The 16,563-nt window shown below is 45.8% G+C and overlaps 1 protein-coding gene across 1 annotated transcript in view; it reads right to left on the bottom strand.

The window, feature by feature from the left end:
- Positions 1-12,347, bottom strand: part of LOC134534399 (uncharacterized) — a 90,282-nt gene extending 77,935 nt beyond the window's left edge. The window contains exons 1-2 of the mRNA XM_063372864.1: positions 12,311-12,347; positions 11,917-12,041 (exon numbers count right to left, since the gene is read on the bottom strand). Coding sequence (XP_063228934.1) covers positions 11,917-11,959 — 43 coding nt within the window. The 5' untranslated portion in view covers positions 11,960-12,041; positions 12,311-12,347. The remainder of the gene's footprint in view (positions 1-11,916; positions 12,042-12,310) is intronic.
- Positions 12,348-16,563: the final 4,216 nt, after the last annotated feature.

Genomic DNA, 16,563 nt, shown 5'->3' with positions numbered 1-16,563 from the left:
ACCTTCAAGTACAAGATCTGCAAGTGCACCTCGGCCCTTTAGAGGTCAGTATCATGAGGACCCTGTGCAATCTGTACACCAATGGGAGCAAGCCCTACGGTCATATGCAATCCACCCCACCGAATGGGTGGACATGATAGGTCAATTACTACTTGGGGAAGCCTCTAGATGGTGGAATAACCATGAGGGGCTGTATGACACCTGGGAAGAGTTCACAGAGGGCTTCCTGAACCATTTTGGAAACCAGCCAAGACTGGCAAAGCTTACCGCCCAATTATATGGTACCAAACAAAAGGAAGGAGATGTCGAAAGTTTCTTACTACAGAAAAGGAAACTTTATGAGAGGCTACACCCAGGGAGAGACCCAAATGAATTTCTCCCTACCTTGTTGGAGCTGGTGCGGCCCAACCTACGGCCATTTCTGCGGCATCCACCTCCCGAAAATTTATCCGAACTTATGGTTCGAGCCACTGCTGTGCAGCGAGACTGTCTTGAGACTAGAGGCACTATAACATGTAAACCTTGGTCACCACCAAGCCTGGTACAAGAGTATGCTACCACTAACAAAAGATTGCCGAAGTGTTGGCACTGTCCTGAACAACACTTTCACCAAGACTGCCCAGTGCTCCGCTGCAAAAAGTCTGAAAGGAACAGCCTCAACACAGTAGGCCACTGGAGGGAAAAAGTGGTGCCAACAAGCTCTACACCCAAGGCAGAAGAGCTCAAATCCCAAGCTCGGCTCGAAAGTAGACCAACCCCTAGCCTTATGTGCACACAGCTCCACCCACAACAAGAACTGCCAAGAGTCAAGGTGCAACTGGACTCACAGCCCATTCAGGCCCTTATTGACTCGTCCGCCACCGCTAATTTTGTGCGCGAGAGTGTTTTGCAGATAACAGGGACCCCTATTAAGTCCCAACTCAGGGATCCACCATGACCTTACTGGGCAATGCTGCGGTACAATGCTGCATAGCCGATGTGGAGATGGAGATCCCATGTCTAGTCGCAAAGGACCTTCGAGAAGAACTCGTGCTGGGCCAAGATTGGCTCACGCAGCAGCAGGTGACATTGGACTTCGAAGATAAAACTGTACACTTCGGACGAACGTCCCGCCGAACTCTTAACTGGGGCACCACAGGAATGTGTCTCGAATGCCCCTAATCCAAGTGGTGTTAACCCTAATCCTAGAAGCTGCACAGAACAACAAAGAGACCTCGCTATGGTTATGTTGGCGCAAGGGGAACAGCGACCACAATAAACTCCTTCCCCACACTCTGCCACAACCAAGCTGAGCCAAACTAACTCAGGCAGTGGTTTTCAGTGGTGCCAGAAAGGAGGAACCCCAAAGGGGAAATCGACCATGCAGTCATGGAGACAACCGCTGAGCGGCGCCTTCATAAAGGCAAGATGCAACCAGAATAAGAGTCCTTTCCAGACCGAGGAACTTGGAGTTCCCAGAACAGGATTCACCTGCAGTCATGGAGACAGAAAACATCAGTCAAAAAACCCCGAACCACCAGGAACCTACTAGCCCCTCTCCACCAGGACAAGACCGTACCTCCAGGACCCTACGGCCACGGGAAAGGCTGGTCAGACCGCCCTGTTACCGGCCATCCTCAGCATAGTGCAGTGGCCAGTGTAGGGGGGTCAGTCCTGGGACTGAAGCTCAGGTTACTGACCTCTGGCCAGTGCGATGATCCAGGCCAAGGCCACAGAGGGAGGGGGCGAATTGTCGTGTCGTGCGTTTGGGCTCGGGCTCCTGGAATGAGTGCTACATGCTCCTCCCTCTGAAACCAACATGGCCACCTCGCAAAGAAAGCAGTATCCTACAGGCTTCTCTATACAAGCCTTGGGGTATAGGCGACGAGTGGTACCGCAACCCATACCTAGATGGCATCAAGCATTATTGACATTTATTACTGTGCATATATGTTTTATAATTAATGTACCATGTAAGATGCTTGTCAGTGCTATGTGTTCGTAATAAATAAATAGTGTTCTTAATTGCGGGTTACTGGGGGGACAACTGATGACCTGTTGTATAATGTGTATCGCTTGTATCAGTAACCAATGTGTGGAGAAGTTGTATTTAAGCTAGGTATAAATTTACCTAGCCAGAGATCCTTACTCCAGAGAAATCTGGGAATTGAGGGTGTTATTGGTTGTGACAGCTAATATTTACTTTTCTATTTCAGTGCAGTTTTCTGACAATTTTCTTTTTATTCAGCGCGCAGTGCGGACTTTAGCTTAGTTGTGTTTTTTTCAGTGATCTTATAGTTGATTTAGCTTTATTTCTGGCGCCGAACCCTCTTCGGGTAAGGGGGCGGACTGCTTGAGGTTTGGAATGGACCTAAGCAAAAGTCTGCACCCATCCCGAGCCGGGGGAGGACCGAGGCCAGAGAATCGGATAGGTCGGGCAGATCATCCAACTGTTCTGATAGTCGTAGTCGTAAGACCAGTGCTTTTGACCCCTGCAAGTGCGCAGTAGCAGTAGGGAAAAGACTCCGCTCACATACCCGACTAGACTCGAACCTTGTTTCACTTAATGTTCGGAAGCAACGCATGACCAGACCCTTCACTAATGGACACACCAGCTCTCCAGAGCTGACTAGTGACATAGCCTCTGCTCATCCGAAGCCCCAGGCTCTACGGGATGCCCCCCCAGGCATATCTGCTGTGCGGCTCATCCCTGAGACGCCACCTACTCAAGTGATAGATGACGCTCCCACCCATTGTGATCGTCCACTGCTCGATGAAACAATTTCTTGCGGGCTCGCATCCTCTCAGCCTCACCCTGTCGCTGAGTCTCACCTTGAGGAACAGATGGATGACTACTCCCAACGTGGCACCCCCTCATCACGAGTGTTCGGCAGTCGGTTCAGCAACCTCACAGATTTTGATGATGGTGGCGAGATGTCCACCGTAGGTTCCGCAGCCGACTAGGCTTCCAGTCGTGACGATCTCAACACTGACTCTCAGCACGTCAAGAACTCCAAGCGCAAACCGTCCCTCCGACAGTCATCTTCCGATGACTCTTACACCAGGGCTTCTGCCGCACAGACAGCTACAAGAAAGGACACCTCTCAGGGCACATACCGCCCACTAAAGCTCCGGAGGAACACCATCACTCAACCACCAAACCAAAGCCAGAGTATTCTTGGCCCTCTTCGCACCGAGAAACCTACTCGTATTGGCCTTACTCGCACCAAGCACCCTTCTCGTCATGGCCCTATTAGCACCCAGCACCATCCTTCTCGGCCACCGAAAATTCCCTCGATCTACTGTCGCGGGTCACTGGGCGACAAGCCCATGGTTTTCCTTTGTTCTTTGGAGCAACAGTCATAAACTTTTCAGGTGCACCAAGCAGGGCATAAGATCCGATTCGACCCCTCTACACCTGCAGTTCACACAAAACTCCTTCAGCTTCTTATTGATAAGGGGATGGAACCCTTTACCTATCCACTGATGTCGTCCCGAAATGTGAAGGCATTATTTAGGCTGCCCCAAGGACTCTATATTCAAGACATTGAGGATAGTCTGGCCTCCCAGGGCTTCCACGATGCCAAGATCCGGAAACTGGGAGACCCCAAGATCACCCGATCACCTGGATACATGCCGCTCTACTTAATAACCCTTGAGGGCCGCACACAGGAACGGGATTTACATGCCATTCGCCACATCGGCCCCTTTCTGGTGAAAGCGGACCGCTACACCCCAAACGGCCCTACTCAATGCTTCAACTGTCAGCGGTATGGTCACTCAGCCCGGGCCTACTACAGGATGCCTCAATGTATGAAGTGTGCCGAATCCCACCTTAGCAAGGACTGTCCTCATCCACCGGACTGCACCCCTAAGTGTCCTAACTGCGAGGGCCCTCATGTGGGTGGTTCAAAGTTGTGCCCTCGAAGACAAGCTTGGACACAGGCAAGCATTAAGGCACCGCCACTTGCGTAAAGCTCTCAAGCTCCTATGTTTAAGAGCTCAGATTTTCCGGCCATCCCATAAGCTTCATTCCCTGGCGAGGCACCTCTGCAACCTCGCACTTTGTCGCGTTCTCGAACCACGGTCAAGGGACCTCCACCACCTGAGTCTCCTGCGGTGCAACGACCTCCGTCGACTTCCGGTCTAGAGGCTCCGAAGAAATTTGCTGCCAACCTTCGACAGACCAGCAACGTACCTACTCTTGACACTCCTCAATTGCCTACTGCTCAGATCTCCGACATGTTTACCTTCATGAAGGAACTGCGTCAACTACTAGACACTTTCCGTGTGTTCTTACCCATTGTGAGGGCGGCAGTCCACCGCCTGCACAGTGCATGTACCAACAGCGAGAAGTTCCAGATCTTGTTCGAAGTGCTGTGTTCGTTCTTTGATGGCAACACGGCTTAAGGTCGCCACCTGGGACATGCGCTCTCTCGCTTGTTATATGGGGGATCTTCTCGAACTGCTACAAACTCGTCACCTCGACATCGTAGCCCTCACCGAGACTTGGCTCACCCCACAACATCGACTGTCACTTCCCGGCTACACCATCTATCGCAAGGACCGTATTGACCGAGGGGGTGGGGTCGCACTTCTCGTGCGTTCCTCTCTCCGGTGCCATGCCATTCGGCTGCCTCCTCTGGACACCATCGAGGCTTTTGCCATCCGCCTGCAGGATGTGTACACTCCAACCACCGTCGTCACAGCCTACATACCACCTGGGCACCAGTTTCCCATCGCGGACATGGAATCCATCCGGCCCCTGGACCAGCGTGTTCTTTGGATGGGGGATTTTAATGCCAGGCACTGCCACTGGGGCTGTCCCACAACCAACCGGAGAGGCGCCCATTTCTACTCCTACCTACGTTTCACGCCGCTGTGCATATTTCCCCCGGAGGAACCCACATACTATCCAGCGGCTGCCAACCGCCTGCCGAATATTCTTGACTTTTTCATTACCACCAGCAACCTCACGATCACTGATGTTACCATTGTGTGTGTTGGTACTTCGGATCACTATCCAGTTATCGGCCACATCCACCTTCAACCTCTTTTTCGTCCTACGCCCCCCAGGTTTAACTTCCAGCAAGCAAACTGGTGCCAATTCCAGCAGATCATAACTCGCGATATAATCCTGGACTTCTCCATCCGTACTCCCTGAGATCTGGACCTTTGGATCGTACAGTTAGTGTCAGTGATCAAATCTGCGGCATCTGCCTCCATCCCCCTGAAGGACTCTGCAGTGCACAACAACCCACTCCCGCTTTATTTGCGAACACTGCTGGGCATTCGTAACCGCATTCGCAGACTCTGGCAACACACACGGGACCCACTCCACCAGCATGGCTACAAGATTTTGCGGTCATGCTGTCGAACTCTGTATAAGCGGTGGTGGGCTCTCGAAGAAGAACGCCGACTTTGTGCTATCGCTCGCAGGAGCGAAACAGTCTGGGCCTTCGTTCGCCGCCTCAAGGCCTCCACACCAGAGGTGCCCCCGCTTACCTCTGGCGGGCGCACTGCTAACACTGCAGCAGAGAGGCAGACGCGATTACAGAGCACCTCGCAACCACCTTTCGTGCTGCACCCATGCCGCTTTTATCATCCTCCTCATCATCATCGGATGATACACTGCATGCTGCTGAACCCGGGCTCTCACTTGCGCTTCCGCCTTTGGCCCATACACCGGACATTAAGCTTGTCACCCCGCGCGAAGTTCAGATGGTCATTTCGGGCCTACGCACTTCGACGGCCCCAGGCCGGGATGGTATTCCCAATGCTGTTCTGGTGCATCTTCCGCGGGCTGGGATTGTGTACCTCACGAAACTCTTAAACAGCATGATAGTGCTCGCCGTGTACCCCACTACATGGAAGACTGCCGTCGTTGTGCTAATCCCGAAACCGGGCAAACCCCCGGAACTACCGGACACTTACAGACCGATATCTCTTCTCTAGTGTCTTTCGAAGATTGCCGAACGGATTCTCTACAATCGTCTTTCCACCGTGGTGCAAGAGAAACACTTACTGCCAAATTTTCAGTTTGGCTTCAGGCCTAACCACTCCACGCCCCATGTATTCGCTAGCTTGTTTGACCAGAGTTATTCATACCACCTTCAACAAACAGCAGCGGTGCGGCTTAGTGCTGCTGGACCTCAAGCGTGCGTTTGATTCTGTTCACAACGGCGTCCTCATTGCGAATCTGATAGCGGCATACATTCCCCACCACCTCCTAAGGATTCTTCATTCTTTCCTCTACGGCCGCACCTTTTGCGTTCGAGTGGAGGACTGCGTATCTCAACTGCGGCCCATTGCGGCCAGGGTCCCACAAGGATCACTGCTCAGCCCGCTCCTATTTGCTCTTTTCATTCACCTCATCCCTGTCCCGATGTTCACGACAATCACGTTGTATGCAGACGACACGGCCTTAATTGCGCACAGCTACACGGATGAGCAACTCAGTCATCACCTACGCACCGCATTCGGGACCGTCAGTCGCTTCTTTACATCCATCGGCATCAAGCTCAACACCAGCAAGACACAAGCTGTGTATTTCTGTCACCTACAGGATGACCACATGCAACAGATTTCACTCGGTGGTGCTGACATTCTTTGGCAGTCTACTGCCAAATACTTAGGAGTCACACTGGACTCCCACCTACTCTACCACACCCACATCAGGATCGCAAGTGGTAAGGCGAAGGGCGCCCTCCATACCCTTGCCCCGGTACTCAAGCCTGGCACACCACTACCGTTCCCACTACGTGTGAACCTTCTTCTGCTGTACTTTGTGCCGCTTCTCACTTATGCTGCCCCCATTTGGACTACCGCCAGGCGAACTGCCTTTCGCCCTCTCTACGTTGCTTTCTACCTGGCACTTCGGCTTCTCCTTGGACTGCCCCGGTGCACTCCTCGGCGCATTTTGTTAGAAGAGGCGAACGTCCAGTGCATCCCCTACTACCTTCGTCGTCAAGTTGGCCGCTTCGCCCTCCGACTTCCTGCCCATCACAATCCCCTCATCCGGGCTTTAGCCGTACCTATACCCGGCAGTATCATTGCTTCGTTTACAGCAGACCACCTCCAAGAAGATTACCAGGTTCAACTCCACGACTAGAAGATTGGCGCTCAACACGCCTTCCAGAACTCGGCATGACATCAGTGGTTTTTTACACCGGGACCTCTGGTTTTTCCCACTCATCAAGACACCTGACACACAGGAATGTTAGTGTTCACCCATGCCACCTAAAAAAGGGTGAACACTGGAATTAATGAAAAATGGCCCCAATGAATTAATAAAGGATTTCCCCCAACACTTTTTGCAGTCAGTAGCACCATACCTGGTGGGCATGACTGACAATCCTATCAACCTTTAGTCTTAGACATAACGTGCCTTGGACTAATGAAGGCAGGCCAGAACAAAAAAAAAAAGCAGGAATTTGGAATTTGGCTTATTGCTTTCTGCTCTTCTCTCCTCTCCCCTCTCACTCTTTTCCTTCCTCTGGAGCGGCCTTCGGTAGCTTGCTCTAGAATCTCTTCCCTCCTCCCTCTGGAGCGGCCTTCGAAGCTCGCTCTAGATTCCCCTCCCCTGGAGTGGCCTTCGGGAGCTTGCTCTAGATTCCCCTCCCCTGGAGCGGCCCTCGGAAGCTCGCTCTTGACTCCCTTCCCCTGGAGCGGCCCTTGGGAGCCCGCTCTAGGATTCCTACCTTTCCACCCCCTTGGGGCGGCCTTCGGGAGCTCGCTCTAGTACTCCAACTAATACCCCTTCCTCGTTCCTTACCGGACCCCTCCCTTCCATAGCCCCTCTCAGCATTGGGCACTACCCGCCTGCAGGAGCTGTTCGGCGACAATGTCTGAGCACACTACGCCCAGGGAGGACTTTCACCCAACCTCACACCACTCCAGCACTGGACGCTGTTGCCGGGACACGTCAACCACCTGCAATGTCTAGGGCGGGCCGATCAAGACATCGACCCACAACAATTCATCCATGTGTGCCACCCCTGCTGAGACCAACTGCAGGATCAGAAACCTACACCAGTGGTATCCTGGCGATGTTTCACCCCGGACTATACACGGACCACCATAGTCCTTACCACCTGCCGAACTGCCATCGGGATGATCATCTGCTCTGCCTTGGCTGGGAAAACACCTTGCTGAACCTTGTATAACTTTCCTTCAAGTACGAGATATGTAGGAACCCACAAGGAATGTCCAGAAGTACCAAAAGCAAACTGGCCTCTAGACCATTCCGAGGAAAGAACAATGAAGATCCCGCCTAGCAGCTCTGCCAATGGGAACAGGCAATGCTGTCCAGGGTACTCCCCAGACTGAATGGGTCGACCACATCGGAGGGCTGCTACTGAGGGAAGCTTCTCAGTGGTTGAGAAACTATGAAGTGTTATCAGGGAGCAGTATTGCTCCCTGATGATGGCGACTGCAATGTCGACCGAAGCATTGGTGAAATATTCGCCAAGGACGCGGCTACAACCCAGAAGCCAAGCTACTTCAGACTAGAGGTTAGTTCACAAAAGTCCCGCAAGAGGGACTAGCATAAGCCTGGCACTTATAGGCCCAGCTGGTTCGTGCTCTGTCGGGCTAGAAGGGAACTAGAGAGGTGTGAATGGCAGATGGCAGAGGTCACGGAACTAAAGTTAAGTAGTTGTCATTTTTACTGCGAGATGGCGAAGGCAGGCTTTCCACTGGTCAGTGAGTAGACCTTTTTTTAAGCTCACCGGGAGAGAAGGTGCCGGTCAGTGCCTTTGGCTGGGGTTCGTGGAAAATATGGAGGGGGGAATCTGCTGGTTCGTGAAAAATGTCTTAGGCCGGGCACCTATACGTGCGCGACAGCCCTGGAACATTAGAATGGGGCATGACTGGAGCTGCTAACCTAAGTTGAGCTCTGGGAAGAAGACTACACTTGGAGGACGCGAGAAAAGCACTCTCGGTCACGAAGCCGGACACTGTTACTGGTCGTGTTCGTGGCCTGAGGCGGGAAGAAAAATTATGTATAGTACTAGCTTTGCAAAATCACACCGGGTCCTCAATTGCGGTGCTAGGAAATAATCGTGGGACTCTGATAGGAAAGATTCGATCAGGATGAACAATTGGCAAAGTTTTATAAAGGTTGAACTTGGAAACTTTATAAAACAAGATGGAGGAACAAAATTAATGTGTTATATTTTATAATTTCACTTCAGTGTACGTGTCTTTCTTTCTCTATGAACTATAAGTTAATAATTTTGCAGGTATATCTTTTAGTATTAAACTTCTTTGCTCAAGTAATTAGATATTTTGTTAAGCCAATAAGAAATGTATTTTCAAGTTTTATGCTTAATATTTTATAACTAAATTTTGTAAAAAACTCTGGTATTGGACGAAGACGGTAGAACAAAAACTATTGCTCGAAAATAAAAGTTTTGTTCGGAATTTTGACGGAGAAAACGAAAACGAGAATTAATATTCGAACCTTCGTAAAAGCAGGACGTATAATTGCATTACAGAAGAAATTGAAAATTATGGCATTTTAATTATTTAGAAGAATTGCATAAAATAATAGGAGAAATTTATTCTACTGATAATTTGAAAATATTTATTGATTTTAAGAGAAATGACAACTTATACGAAGATTATAATAATTATTCAAGCGTTCCCAGTTAGAAGAAAATAAATTATTTATACGAAGAATTTCAAGAAGTATTCAGGCTTTCCCAGGATGAAGATAACGAACCACGGCTAGGAAGATTATAAGAAATATTGAGGCGTTCCCAGGACGAAGAAATAGAAAGCTACGGAATAATCATCAGTTCGAGTCCATTCAGAACCACCGAGAGGCGTTCCCAGGACGAAGTCGTAGAACTGCGGAGAGGCGTTCCCAGGACGAAGTCGTGGAACTGCAGAGAGGCGTTCCCAGGACGAAGACGCGGAACTGCTGCGCTGGTGTTTCAAGGATGAAGATGCGGAATATTCGATGCTGAGTTCCAGTATTAAGAAGTCAGAAACCATATTACATAGTTCTATTACCCTGAACTATTACTACAGGTCGGTCGTATCTTTCTTAAGGAATCTCGTATAATTTACTACCTTTGCAGAACAAACACTCCGGAATATTTAAAATCCTTAAAGTCAGTCGACACACCATTTCCATCTAGTACCAGAATGTTTACATCTATCATAACTTGAGTTACTATTTAAATATTGTATTTCATATAATCTATAAATCTAGCAAACATCACCACGGCATACCCTGCTCTACTTACTGAATAGCTAGGATAATGAAAATTACTTCATTCTGTATATAATTCATTCAATAATTGAAGACATTTAATAAAATAGGTTCAATAAGTTTTACGATATTTTACTGGTATGAAGTAAACCATTTATAGCACGTTGTATTAATTGAAGGACACTGAAAAGTAATAACCTTTGTTTTCAGTTCACGATACTAATATTGTGGCATTCATATTTAAGTCAACACATTCACACACTTTTATTGTTTACTTCTAATTCATATAAAGATTCAGTTTATTACAACTTCTTAGAAGTTGTTCGCACCCATAATTTAACATTAAATGATTCTTTATTTTGCTTTTATTTTATACATTCATTAGAATGGGTCTAAGTATATTCGAGTTATTTGATGTTAAGCCACTTTATAGTAGCTAATCAATAAATGTTTTGACAGAGGTAATCCGTTTAGTTTATATTAAGGAATTTAGGTGAAAATAAATTTGTGCCTAATATTTCAAATTTGCGGCACAGAAGTGACCCTTGGGGAACTGCTCTAACCTCCCTTCCTGGAGCGATCATTATGTAGCGCATTTTCGGGGACTGCTCTAACCTCCTATTTGGCCCAGTAGTGACCCTCTGGGAATTGCCACCAATCCTCCCCAGACCTTCCTTCCTCCCCACCTTCCCTGAGCAAGAAGCCATATCAAAAATGGACCACGCAATGCGACCACTGAGGGACAAGAAGGAGGAACAGCAGCCGGCCTATAATCGGGGCTACAACTTGGCCTCTCAAGTGCACTAGCGCATCTGGCTGCCACCAGGGACACAACTTTATGTGACACTGAACGGTAACCTGTTAAAAAATATTACACTATTTACATTATTAAAATTCATCTGTGTCTTGTCTGGGTTCGAGACCTGGGTTAAGCCAAATGTGGGTTGCGAGAATGATTTTGTTTCGGGACTGCGTCAGGCTAGCTCTTGCAGCTAACCAATGATGTTTCGTGGGTCGTCTGACCCAGCGTGCCCACTAGGCCTGGTGGCTAAGGTTTAATTAGAAGTCAAAATGCACACTAGGCATTCTGCATCCCAGATTAGGCTGAATAGGTTCTCTGAATGATAGCAGTGGTTGGGGAAGCACATTATTTTATTAATGTTTGGCTGGTCGCAGTCCATGGTGGAGAATACTTTACATTTACCAAATATGAAATACTACACAACTCGAAAATGTTTCAGTTTATGTTACACACTTGCATTACACTGCAAAGTTTGTAACTGGCGAAGTTACAAATTCACAGAACAAGACAGAACATTATACATTAATGTTTATGCAACATCACTGAGAGCTTAATTATACATTTTGCACTTAACTTTTAATGAGATAAGAACTAGCGACAGTCTTGCACAGGCTTTACTGGAGTCTGCCAGTACCATTAATTGACATGATGACGATGTACTCTAGCCTGCTTCGGTGAGTCACAAAATTATATTGAAATATTACAAATTCTGTTGATGCCGGCAGACGTATTCTCGACAGTAAATTAAAAACGGTGGGCTGGATTCGACCAACACCGTAAATTCTGGACCATACGGTGGAAGGATCACACAGCAAGTGAAGTTAATAAAGGCCGAATTAAGCCTTGCATGGTAAACATTCCAGGGAGACGCGGAGGAAAAATGTAAAAAAAGTTTAGGACGAAAATTTATAGTTACCAAAATTACTGTAGTCAATGAGAACAACAGAAGGACGATGCATCTGCCCTGGACCATCGCTTGTTGAAGACTGAAGACTGCCTCGTGGTGGCGGTGGCGGGAAAGTGGGGTTAGAGAGCAGTCTTCTGCCAAACAGCACAAAAGAACCAAAACTAATATTATGTGAACCTAATAGCTAACACTTCACAGACCCTTGAATAAAAATATGGCACATAAGGTGGCTCAAGGCTTAAAAATGCTGTAATAAAATGACGTTAATATTAAAGTTACATTTACTAGTCAAGTTGTAAATTGTCAGTGTTTACTTTGAACTGCTCTGTAAGTATATTTAAGGTGGTTTTAAAATTAAAATATTGTGCATAAACTTAAATATAAATTAAGATAAGCCCCACACCTTAAGAGGAATCAATGGTATTCCCTGGATTCGGTACCCTTAAGGGGCCAACATGCTTGTATGATGCACTATCCCTTGTGGGCACAAAAGGCATTGATGTTGGAACTCTCGGAACTCTCCAAACTCGGAACTCCCGCGGAGGCCGGCGTCGTTGCTTATGTACCTGTTGACATCTTTCTGGAACAGTCTGGAGTGGTTGTGACATGTCGCGTCATTCCGGGCCGACCCGACACCCTAAACATCCAGAAAAACGATGCCTATTCACGCCACTTCATGCGGGGTTCCGGTAAGGAGATTGAGTGGCTAAGCCTCAACGGTAAGCTCACGTGTCGCTAGTGGCCGTGTGGGCCCACCAGGCCCCGGGTGTCTGGCGCGCGTTGCGGCCTTGTCTTCGCGTTCCTGACAGTATCGTAGAGGATTATATTGGAACAAAATTACTTAACTTTAATATTGACAGCCTTTCTTTAATAAATGTGTAATGTTATGTTAAGAGATATTTTCTTGAGAATTTTTGCTTTACTACAAGCACGAATTACTTTACTGCATATAATACATACTGTTACACCTGATACATATTCTTCGCTTTCAGGAAAAAAATTTAATAAAACCTTTGTATTTCACGACAAAAAAAAACTAACCCATATTAATTTATGTTTGTTTTTACATCATGGACCTAGGGAATTTAATTTCTTCACACATAAATTGCAAAAATATTTCGTTTGTAGGATTGTTTTTTTTTTACACATTGCACATTATTTTTAATATTTTTAATTGTTAATTAAAATTAATGTAGCACATAACCAGAAATAAAATGTTATTTTGTAACACAAACTTTAAAATTCATAAGCAGTTGGATTGTGTAATATATATATAAAATTTGTATGTAAATGTATGTCAGAGCGCAGGCTTCAGGCTGAGGAGCGCGAGGAGCTGGAGCCGGGGTCAACGACCGATTGCTCTGATGTCACGACGGCCATCTTGGATGAACGTAACAGGACACAGCGTAACGGGACACAATGTAACGGACAAGTAGATCATGGCGGCCATCTTGGATCCGCCATCTTGGATCCACCATTTTTGATGATGTCATTTTGTTTTCTCGAACTTTCTGGCGTTGTGTTTTTCGACATTTTGAATTATGACGTCACCGTTGCAATTTCCATTAAGGCCGCCATCTTTAAAATATTTATTTACTATTCAATTTTAATGAAAAAAATTTAAAAATTATATAATAAAATTAAATAAAATTTAAATAAAAAATATTAAAAAAACAAACATTAACGACATGGAGCTCGAAGTCCTCGGTTCGAACCCGACGAGTACAAAAAAATAAAAATGGCGACCGATCTTTCCTCCGTGGTGGGTGCTGGCAGACTGACCCCCACCACTTTTTACCATGCATATATATCGTCACCTGGTATGATGTCATGTCCGCCATTTTGTCTTCGTTTGCTGGTAGCCATCATCATTGTAACGTCTGCTAGAGTGCTCTGACACATGTTAGTTTAATTCGTACCTGCTAGAGTGCAGAAATCATTTATTATTGCTGTAACACCCGCCATCTTGAAATTTTGGCACCATCTTGGAAATCCATAATTTTTTGCTAGAAATGCGGGAAAAAGTTCAAAATTCATTAAATAAATTGGCAATATAATATATTATATACTATATTATATACTGCTTGATTCGATCGATTCCTGTCCTTCGTTCGATCCCTGGATGATGCAAAACATTTAATTTTATATAAATAATAATAATTTCAATAAATCATAATCAAAATCCTAAAAGAGGCTTAAAATCAACTACCACCATCATTCTATAAGCCGATACGACTGCCATCTTGGATATTTGTATATATTGACCCATAAATTTATAAAAAATCAATCATTAATCTATCTATAGAATCGATACTTGGTTCGATCCCTGACCGATACAAAACAACTTTAATTTAAAAAAATACTACAAAAGTGTTAGTTTGAGAAAATAAAAAAGACCGCAAGTTCTTTTAAAAAAAATTATTACATAAATTCTACACTATTACAAGTACAAAAAAAAACATAGACAAATTACTAAAGTCTTGTGGATTTCTCGATTTCTGCATCTGCCACCCACGAATTAAAGCGAGGTGGAAAACCCCACCACTTGACGTAGGACCATCCATTTCGTCGTTTTATAATCTTCTCCACTAAGTACGTATCGGGATACAATGTAGGCTGAATCTCTTCGGCATAGAAGCCGCCATGGATAGGTTTGTGGTCCAAATCTTTGAGGTAGTAGGTCCTAGGCTCTGATTCACGAACATGTGTCACGCGGAAAAGTTCAGGACTCCAGTTCGCAGTGAATCCTTTCTCGAAGACATCTTTCTGCTTGGAGATTCGCACAATGTCACCGACGTTAGCTTTACGCTTTCGTGGATCTTTCTTCTTCGTGTTGGAAAACACTGTTTGAAGCAGGCGATTGTCCGTTACGTCCTTTGGCTTCATTTTCGTGGTAGAATGCACCGTGGATTTATACTCGCTTATTAGTTTCGGCAAGATGTCAAGCCACTTGTAATTTCCGTTAGACGTGAACTGGCGCCACATCTTGGAACGCAAAGTTCTGTTAAACCTTTCGATAACGGAGGCTTTGACGTTACTAAATGAAGAGTAGTGTTTGATGCCATACTTCTTCATCAAAGCCTTGAAGGTTGCATTGTAGAATTCTTTCCCGAGGTCCGTTTGCAGGTGTGACGGTACACGTCCATAACGCAAAATATTGTTCATGGCCTTGGCTACTTCAGTTGCAGTCTTTGATTTGACAGGTCCAGCCCAAGCGAACTTGCTATAAACATCGATGACTGTCAACATGTACTTGAAACCTTTATTCAATCGGGAATACGGTATCATCTAAACAAGGTCCGCCTGGAATAAATCATCAATTCCACGAACTATGACTTTGCGACGAAGGTATTTTCGTCTAGCAGGAACATGAAGTTCGTGAGCGATTCCGGTTCGACTCATTGTATGTAGCCGGCTTCCCTCAGTTCTTCAAGTATGGAGACTATTTCGTTGATGTGCGAATAGTTTCCTACACTAAGCGAAGCATGTAGAATTCTAAGGCGATCAACTAATTCATTGGGGTCGTCCCAATATACATAGTCAAATATCTGACCACTTTCTAGCTTTTTTAAACCTTCGCCATGTATTGTTAGTTCACTGAAGAGATTAGCGAGAATGTAGATTTTTTCATGATCTTCGTCTTTATATTAGTGATGGGCAGAACGGTTCTTTTGACCGAATCGGTTCTTTTGGATCAGTACCGTGAAACGATTCGTTCATCTCGGTCAATTTGTTCTTTTCTGTGTATGGGATCTGGCTCTTTTATCAGGTGTCGTAACTCGTTCATCCTTTAGAGTATTAGGTACGTGTTTTTGTATTTGAATTTGAACATTGCTTTCCGTAGCCAGTGAATCACAGTTGCGTATATGAAACAATATTATTTAAATTTTATTACTTTTTAAGTTACAAATATTAATATATAGGCTATTTACACTCTAGTGACAGTAAAGTGTTTACATGTAGACCAACACATTTAGAGAAAAAAAGACAAAAATTTAATACTACTACTGCGATTCAGTATGTAGAGAAACAAATGAAGTACATTAATTAACCCAAAAATGGTAAGTGTGAACATTTGTAGTTACTTTCCCTGTTATTTTTAATTCATACGTTTTTTTTTTCCAAATTTGTGTATGTGAATGTGAAAAAGCAATTTTAAACCACTACTTAACAGTTGACATTTTCAGGTATAGATACTTTTCATGTTACACTATTTTATTTGATCAGTTATCGTTTGCTCTTGTGAACATGCGCACGCTGTGATTACTAATTCTTCAGACTCCTGACGTCATGAATCATTTCACGAACGAATCAGACCAGGCGCGTGGCCGGTTCTCTCATCTCGTTCTCTCGTTCTCTCCGCGTTTTCGTTCTTCCGAATCTTTCAAGGTACCGGCTCTCAAAGAGCCGGTTCTTTACACCGCGAACGAATCGCAAGATTTCGTTAGTAGTATAGGAATGAGCATCCGGGGACAGGGTGCAGGGTGTGGAGCCGAGAGCCGGCTCCGCCATATTGGATTGTGACGTCACGGCGGCCATCTTGGATGGTTGTGACCTTGACCTTTGACCTTGACCTTGAATTTGGTCCTCAAAAATCGCCAAAATCCGCCAAAATTGGGCAAAAATTGCCCAAAATTCCTCAAAATTCGTCAAAAT

This window comes from Bacillus rossius, chromosome 7, assembly GCF_032445375.1.
Source record: "Bacillus rossius redtenbacheri isolate Brsri chromosome 7, Brsri_v3, whole genome shotgun sequence".
Classification (NCBI taxonomy): domain Eukaryota; kingdom Metazoa; phylum Arthropoda; class Insecta; order Phasmatodea; family Bacillidae; genus Bacillus; species Bacillus rossius.
The sequence above is the reverse complement of the archived record's forward strand: the minus strand, read 5'-3'. Positions and strand labels throughout refer to the sequence as shown.